Here is an 8,814-nt window from a genome sequence, read left to right on the forward strand (position 1 = left end):
ATATTGCACCGAGGCCCCCATTTGTCAATCTACGCTACCGTATTCTTAGTATACACTTAAATCGAGACTATTTAAATTTACCTAATGCTATTCATTCTTTTTTTTTCCTGCCAGTCAGTCATATTTATTAGTTATTAATAAAAGAATAGTGGGTAAAACTATCAGTGTAAACCTTAAATAAGTGCAAATATTTTCAGGGGTGGTGTATTTCAACCCCAGGAACACGTTTATGAGGGCTTTTTTGTAAAAAAAGATGTTAAAAATCGGGCATTTTCTTTTAAATTTTCCTGTATATTTTAGAAAACTTTTAGAACTTCCTGTTCACCGCAAATTTTCCCACGGTACAGTTTCTTAATCTCTGATATTACGGCACTAAAAGAGATGCAAATACCGAAAAATGGTGGCTCAAATTTTTTTAAAAATAAATATATTTTTTAAATATCCAAACTTTAATAACTCGATTGGACTTATTTGAAACTCGATAAAGAGAAATTATGTTTAGCAAATTCATTTTAGCAACATTTTAAACAACAATTTAGACTTGGCTTTTAGTTCTCAGACTTGGCTTTTAGTCCGTCCCCGTCCAGAGAAAGACATTTTACAATAGTTATTTTACAAATTGGTGTTTATGTTTAAAAGCAACTAACGATTATACTGATGCAAATTGATTAGTTAGTTATGGAGTCACTAAGGATCTTACGTCACTTTAGTTAGAAGATAAACCATTTAATTTTTGCTAATCAAATCATTTTGAGCTCTGATCGGGACCGGCCCACCGGCCCATCTTGCCACCGGCCCACCGGGAATTTTCCCGTTTTCCCATATGGCCCATCCACCCCTGGACGTAAGGTAAAACCTTATGCGTAGACGGACCTTTCAATATCGCATTACTAAAAGACGTAAACAAAAAGGTGACTTGTCTGGAAAATATTTTAGAATTTTCTTAGGAAGTAATTTGTTCTCCGAATTTCAAGTGTTTTAAAATTCCATAACAGATGTCAGATTATACAATTATCTATTATGATAAATAGATTTAATTTATATAAATTGATTTGCTTCGAATGCTATTTCGTCTTCTGTTATTCTATTGTATAGTATTTGTAAATTACAAGATGTGTTTTAAATTTTTTGTGTTTTTGACACTTCTCAGTGTGTCCTTTGGTTCGGTAATTTTTTTATATTTCTGTTCATTTCATAAAAATAATAATAAAAAATACTTTTAGCCATTGGGCTCAAATTTGAATGACCTGCACGAGTTTATGGATAACGTGGATTCAGATATAGACGAATTTACAGAACGAGTCATCTCAGTCTATCGTGAAGAAGAGATTACAATGAGAAGCATGATAGCTGAAACCCAAGATAACTTTCTAAAGAATCTTAATGAAAGCGCAGAGCCCTACTTCAGTTATATTCAAGCTTTAAACCAATCGGCCGAAGAACAAGGTAAACTACAAGATTTATATCATCATTATAATTCCATAATTCCACATTGCTGCTTACTTAAAGCTTCATTCAGAACTTCGCAATTAGTTGAATAAATTAGTGGTTTCAATTAGCGTAGAAGTATGTTCACCTATTTTTAATGTGAGCATTCAGAACGTCATAATTAGAATTAGTGATAGTAATTTTCAATTAGTCGAAAAAGTTAACAAACTTTTGACTTTTCCACTAATTGAGCTTGATTTTCATGCATCCGTTATCCGACGATACGATGATACGATATTAATTTTATTGGTTGGATTTAAAGACTTCGATTGCTTAGAAACGGTTAACCAATCGAAGTTTTTAAAATGAACCAATAAAATTAATACCGTATCACCGTACCGTCGGACAACGGATGCATGAAAATCAAGCTTTATACTTCAAAATTTGCGAGGAATGCCATTTTGGCCTTTGATTATCATCTGTCAAGAAAATTTTTTTTCTTGACACTTTTTGAACAGATTGTTCAAAATTCTATACCGAACTTTCTGAAATACAGAGTGTCCCAGAGATAAGTGCAAGTATTTTAACTGGTAGTATATTGCGGCGTCAGAAACACGCCTATGGGGTATTTTTTGCAAAAAAAATTAAAATTTGGATTTTTTTTAAAAATAATTTTGGAAATTTTTTTAGTTTTAAGTTAAAAAACATAATTTCTTGATAATATGGCAACATAGGTAGTAGCTTAAATTTACATAAAAGAAAATCCAGAAAAGATCCAGTGGTTCTCAAAATTTTAGCAAAAAATCATTTTTTTTTGGAAATTTTCAAAGTAAAATAACTCGGTTATTTTGGACTTATTTGAAAAACGGTAAAGAGAAAAAATGTTTCTTTTGACCAGATCTACCGCCCCTTAAAATACTTGCACTTATTTCTGGGACACCCTGTATAAATTTTTTTTTTTCGTTTTTTTAAACGAAACACCTTGTAAGTATATTATTTTTTCAATAGATGGAGAATTAAAAAATGAACATTTTTTGTATTTAGAGTATTTCAAAATTTTTAACGGTGTCCCAGATATTCACGGTTTTATAATTTTTATCAAAGCCACCCAATGAATTTTCTCTCGTATTTTACTACTGAAACAGCCATATGAAATAATACTGCGTGTATCTACGAAACCATTAAAAATTTTGAAATACTTTAAATACAAAAAATGTTAATTTGATATTTAAAAAAACATTCATATTAAAATATATTCAAAAAAATATACAGGGTGTTTCATTAAAAAAAAAGAAAAATTGTATACCTGTTATTTATTTCTACCGTATGATCGTATATTTACTTTATATTTATGTATAATTTAGTAACAGTTGTAAAATAACTGACAGTTAAATAACAACCCGTATCACTCAAGAGATGTGCTTCTTTTTTCTTTTTTAGGACAGAATATTTCTAGCTGCATAGAACTTGGAAACGAAGAACTGGATTCCTTAATGATCAACTACACCTCAACTATTTCCTCTGAAATTGACGATTTTGCTACCAACAGCACGCTTATTCTTTTAAATTACTTTGAGTACGCTTATCACAAACCAAGGGAACAACGTAACGAGATGTGGGAGAAAGTGAACGACTGTCACCACAACTCGTGTGCCCTAATATTACTAGCTGAACTGATGGAAGAGTACGATGAACTAAAAGTTCAAATGATATCCGCATATTCTAGCGCTTTGCACTATTTTAACGTAGAGTTTCCGATAGGTTTGTCTCAGTTCACATTTGATAGTGTTGCTTTTAATGCTAGTCTTAATGCTATTATTCAAGATGTAAATAATTGCACTGAAAGTGCTTAAAGTATAATTTATCAAAAATAATGTTATATCTGTTTAGTTAGTACTCTACTTCAGAGAGAGAGAGAAAAATACTATATGTCTGTTATAGATTTATTACCTTACTTATCATACATAGTGAATCAACATTAAAATATATAAAATATTTCTATAAAGTATAATAAAGACCTATAATATTAAAAAAAATTGTTTAGTTATCCTTTACAATGACCTACTCATATACTGTATTGACGACATACAGGTTGTTAATTTGTTTATTACTCGCGGCAAGATGAGCTTTATGGTTGAAATATGGCAACCTCGGCCCGCTCGTCGGTAGAACGACGCGACGCGACGGGACGAGTCGGCAGAAAGCCCTATAAGTACATGCGTTCTCAATAGGCAGTGTTGCCATTCTGTTCCCCTATAAGCAAATACGTTTAAATTACCTATACGGAGGGTACCGCTTAAATTCCTGTCCCGATGTTAAAGGATGGCTATAGAATTTCAATGCATTTCCTACATAAGTCTATTCTTGTGTGGTAGGAGGTTTGACTAAACAAGGATGAACCCCTTCAATACTGGGACATAAATTCTCTCATTGCTCTTATGGGGAGGCCGCGCGGTATAGGTAATTTAAAAGTATTTGCCTATAAGTAACTGTCCAGTTAACAACCTGTATATAGTTTATTGGTGCATTTCAGTCGATTTAAAAAATTCCGACCGCAGCGCTCGATACGGCAGAAACCAGAAGTTTTCGGCTCTTATTTCACGCAGATATCAAAATATTTTGTATTTTTTTTTTTAATTTTCACAAATTATACTTAAGCGTTGCATACGTACACGTCGAGCCACACCTATTACCCCAGTTTCAGCCCCCTAGTTCACATCATGTTCACATAGGGCCCGAGTTACGACGCTCCAAGGTCGTTACCACTTTTGTAACGCTTGGTGCTACACTATACTGGTGCGTCGCGGCCTTGAATTTTAACTCCCATCGCGCGTAAAGAAGTTTCACTTCAACAATAAGCTTTTAACACACAAAATTAAGAGTAAAAATCTAAGGCTTTCTGGAAAATCTGGTTCGAAAGACTGCTACCCCAGTATCGTTGGGGAGACCATAAACTCTCGAAAGCCCAAGTTATCGAAAACCCGAACGCAAGCGAACGGTAAACCGAATGGTCCCGATTAGAAGTTATCGAATCTCGGCTCCTCCCCTCGTTATTTGTATTTTAAATTGTAAACAAAAGTCAACGCAATTTGTTTTTGGTGGAAATATACACTAAAATACTTTAAAATGTAAAGTTATCTTGCAAAATTAGAACCTGAAAGCCTAGAAATGCGGAATCGGTACAAACCAAAAATTTAACTTGTGAATAACATAGAAAATAGAAGTCCTTAGTTTTGATATTTATTTTAAATGCTAGCCCAGACTGCCCAGTGGAGTTTTCAAAGATATAAGAAACACGGAAATTATTAGTAGTGTTCACCATGAATTCTTACAAATTTCCAGAAATTGAAAGGAAATAGGAGGCGTGTGTTAAGCAAGATTTTGTAGTGATTATGGAAGCCTAAAGTTGCAGGCCATATCCTTATCAAAGCAAAAAGTAAGGCTTATGATAAACACTTTTTCCCCATAGTTTTTCTATATTTAGTGATTCTTTTAGGTCAAAAATCTACAGCGTATGAATAGTATGTAAACCTGAAGCCTGCAGCTGAGATTGTGTTAGAAAGGGTTTCAACATCAAACTATACTGAATAGAGGTGGGTTGTGAAATCGCAGTCCGCTACTTTGTCACAGCTCCACCAACGTCGCAGTATGTGACTGCTCCAGTTCCAAGAAAATCGCAGTGACATTTCGGAGCAGTTTACAAGTTTAGGACATCTGCGCTCGTGAGTAGCAATAGGAGCAATAGCAGGCAATAGTGTAAATTCTGAAAATGCTCCTAGCCCCGTCGCCCGGTCAGACTGTTCCAGTCACAGTCGTCGCAGGTCGCAGTCGACTGGAGCATAGTATATTGAGTATATTCTGTGTACTGGAGCTGTTGGGAGTTTGGGAACGGGAAACGTAGCAGCGTTCGCTTTTTCTTTCATGAATCTAAATAAGATATTTATGTATTATATATTAATCACAAACAGATGTTTTTGACAAAGGTAATTTTTAACTTGTTAGTATGTTTATTTGTTAGTTAATTTTGTATCTGTGTTTTGTTGTATATCCTAAATCTTTTATTTGATCTTATACATTCATATAAGTTTTATTATTTATATCTATTTTTAAGGTCTGATGATGGCTAAATAGCCGAAACCGGTCACTAATAAAGATTTTTTTGACAGTTTCGACTTTGAATTGAATATAACATTAAGTTTTTACCATGGGCCACCACTCTGTGAAAATGAACAGACTCTTTAAGATATTTATAGCAAAGTGCTTGGTACTTAGAAACACTCAAATTCTTCTGAATAGACTAAAAAAATATAGCAACATCTATCAAACTAAGACATCAGTATAGTACCGTACAGCCGCGATTTTAAGAGCTCTAGGGGCCCGTAGTTCGGAAAAGTTCGAATCTTGTTCGCAAGGGCCCGGGAGGCTTGGGGCCCGTCGGTGACTTACCCCGATTGCACAGACGTTAAAATCGCCACTACTGATCGAAATAAAAAACGGCGTCCAGTTGGCTTGGAAATGACAATCGATAACATTCCCCATAAATTTTACATATAAAATGCCAGCAATCTTCATTTCATAGCTATCGCTGACGCCGTTTTTCGATCATACGATATAAATAAATAAAAACTAGACGATGATGTTGCCTATCATAATCACACCTATAGTCCTGTACTTTTTAGTAAATGCAACGAACGGTGCCGAACAGCCGAACACCGAGTGCGATTTTTCGGAGCAATTAACCTATAAAACTACATTTTTAATTTATAGGTTAATTGCTCCGAAAAATCGCTGCTACTTGTCGCAGTGCTTTTAGTGGAGCAGTCGCAGAGCGTAGCAGCTCCACAAAAATCGCAGACTGGCCCACCTCTAATACTGAACTCTAACCCTGAAAATGTTAATACAAATCCAAAGCAATTATCAGCATGGCAGGAAAATTAAAAGCAAAAGTTTCATTGAAATAATATTGTTTATAAATCAGGATCAAAATTACATTATTTCACTTTGAAAATAGGACCGGGTAAAGAATATTCATAATGCGGAGCTTAACCAGTTGATATAGTTAATAGTTAGTGTAGTTATTGTGATAGAGTGAATGTGTTGAATTAAAATACTTATTTCTGCAGAAAAGCGTGAGCCTAGCTTAAAGGATACTGTATAAATTTCTAATGTTTTTTTTATAACTGATCTTTACCTACTTTTTGTGTTACATCATGTGGCGTTAAAATATTTTTTTTGGAATACTTATATTAAATTCTTTTAAAAATCGGTTTTGCCTTTTATTTTTTCCCTCTAAGGTTTTGTTTTAATATTTTAAATACTTCTTAGCTGATTTCGTTGAAGGTGATACAATTCCTGCAATTCTATCATAAATCGACCAAATCAGATTATAAAATGGTCAGCGTGTGTTCGGCTAAAATTTAGATGTCTTTGTTATTACACTAGTGTAGGACCAGTATTTTGTTATTGAAATAAAACAGAAATGTAGAAAACAACGTTTATTTTAATAAATTCAGTACCACTTAAAGTAGACAACAAACACCAAGTCAAGATATTCACATGTTTATTTTGATGCCCAATGCCCAATTAAGTTATAACTTCTAACATAAAAAAATATCTACCTTTTTGGCAAAAAGAAAACGGTTACTAAGGTTCGAATTTTTTACTAAAGCCTTCCGCTGAAAACTAATTCATAAATATAAATTTCTTTTGACGGAAAACATTATGAAAACATCATAAATCTTAATCTGCCAAACCAGCACTAAATCAAAAATCAATGTTACATTCAAAATCATTCATTGTTAAAAAATATTTACATAAAAGGGTAATTACCCATAAAAGATATTAACTATTACATAATGCTATTAAAGATTAATTTAAATATTTGAATAAAACCTGCTCGTCACATCATAAATCTCTAGATCATATATAATTTATATACAAACACAGTATACAAATATCTTAAAAATGTATTTCTATATATATGATCTAGGGATAAACGTCAAATTTTTGTCTATTTGCCCAAAAATTTGAAAGAAGAACACGTTTTTATTCTGTTTCGGCCTAGACATATCCTAAACGAAGAAAGGAGGAGGAGCTTAGGCGGTTTACAGTCGGCTCCGCACGACCGCCCCCGATACTACACGAAAGTTTCGAGAGTTTGAACTTTCGTCAGGATAAAGCCACCTCGTATCGTTCACTAGTATAGAATATATAAACAAAGCTAGTATAGTGAACACAGCATAGTTTGTCGGCAGTGTCGGCACCAGGCGGATGAAACTGCCATTTGAATTTTGGAAACACGGCGGAGTTTCTGCCAGTAGAGGGATAGATGGCGCTGCGTAGAAATTTCATCTAAAGTCCCTAGATATTCATCTAGGGACTTTAATTTCATCATGATTTTATCAAGTCATCCACAGAGTATAGTTTAATTAACAATTCGTTTGATTCTCTGTTGAGTAATTGGAGTAGTTGGAGTAGTTGAAAAATATAAATATTTATATAAAATGTTGATAATTTAACAGTGATGTGCTTTGTTACTCTATGAATAAATATTGGTATGAAGTTTGCTTTCGCGAGAAACAATTATAATTAAATAATTTAGTAAAAATTTAATTTCTAAGTGACCCGGATCAGTTAGATTAGTAAAATAAATTGAAAAATAAACGTCATTCCATATTTGGCCAGTCTGTCAGTTTCGGTAAAGTGAAAGTGAATGAAGTGAATTGTGATTTGTTTTTATGGGAATATTTTACGGATTTTCTCGAATTTAGAGTATTTTGGACGATAGGATTGTGAAATTTAAGAGCCAAGTAGTTCGATATATAAGATTAATTGATCCCTGTGATAATTTTTATGAAATTTCTCATAATCAAAACAAATTCTTTCAACAAAATGGCTGTCTCAGAAATTTGGAAGATCATTAATTTTAAAGTTTTATTTAAATGAATTTATATCGAATCAAGAATTTGTATAACACATTTTAAAAGCTTAATTTTAAAGGTTGTGCAGTAATTTATGTAAGTGTTCGCTTTTAGATAAATATTAAATAAATTTGCAAAGACAAACAAGTAATTTTAAAAAGATCATTTATTTATTTAAACGAGTATAATCATTAATCATTTAGTTTGAGAATATATTTGTATTTACTTATTTATATATTTTCTATACCCTTGTATTATTTATAAGTTTTATATGTCCTGTTTTGTTTGTAAAAAAATGCTTCGAGTCATCGAGAATAGATTTACTAACAATTTTGTCCCTTGGCGGTATTACCCCCTTGGCTTTGTGTATTATATAACGCGAATTGTAAGATGTTTCTATTTGAATAGGTCATTAAAGTTGAGATTAAAGTTATATTATCAAATTATATACACGTTAACTAGGTAT

The 8,814-nt window shown here is 32.8% G+C and overlaps 1 protein-coding gene and 2 long non-coding RNA genes across 3 annotated transcripts; 2 read left to right on the top strand and 1 right to left on the bottom strand.

The window, feature by feature from the left end:
• The first annotated feature begins 1,029 nt into the window (after positions 1 to 1,029).
• LOC115874622 lies at positions 1,030 to 3,457 on the top strand. Its single transcript, XM_030889831.1, has 3 exons — positions 1,030 to 1,166; positions 1,224 to 1,446; positions 2,869 to 3,457. The coding sequence occupies exons 1-3, from the start codon at positions 1,062 to 1,064 to the stop codon at positions 3,279 to 3,281; spliced, it is 741 nt and encodes a 246-aa protein (XP_030745691.1). The 5' UTR covers positions 1,030 to 1,061; the 3' UTR covers positions 3,282 to 3,457.
• A 904-nt stretch (positions 3,458 to 4,361) lies between these two features.
• LOC115874623 lies at positions 4,362 to 5,591 on the top strand. Its single transcript, XR_004048862.1, has 2 exons — positions 4,362 to 4,864; positions 4,925 to 5,591. It is a non-coding gene; the product is annotated as an uncharacterized LOC115874623 (long non-coding RNA).
• A 1,317-nt stretch (positions 5,592 to 6,908) lies between these two features.
• Positions 6,909 to 7,606, bottom strand: LOC115874624. Its single transcript, XR_004048863.1, has 2 exons — positions 7,242 to 7,606; positions 6,909 to 7,186 (listed from the first exon to the last, which is right to left on the bottom strand). It is a non-coding gene; the product is annotated as an uncharacterized LOC115874624 (long non-coding RNA).
• Positions 7,607 to 8,814: the final 1,208 nt, after the last annotated feature.

The sequence above is a fragment of the Sitophilus oryzae genome, unplaced genomic scaffold, assembly GCF_002938485.1.
Source record: "Sitophilus oryzae breed Bouriz unplaced genomic scaffold, Soryzae_2.0 scaffold_1297_pilon_pilon, whole genome shotgun sequence".
Lineage (NCBI taxonomy): Eukaryota > Metazoa > Arthropoda > Insecta > Coleoptera > Curculionidae > Sitophilus > Sitophilus oryzae.

Bases quoted from the DNA above. Each gene is read 5' to 3' on its own strand.
- LOC115874622 (XM_030889831.1), top strand. From the start codon at position 1,062: ATGCTATTTCGTCTTCTGTTATTCTATTGTATAGTATTTGTAAATTAC. The intron at 1,167-1,223 runs GTAATTTTTTTA...AAATACTTTTAG, and splicing joins TCAGTGTGTCCTTTGGTTCG to CCATTGGGCTCAAATTTGAA. The intron at 1,447-2,868 runs GTAAACTACAAG...TTTCTTTTTTAG, and splicing joins CCAATCGGCCGAAGAACAAG to GACAGAATATTTCTAGCTGC.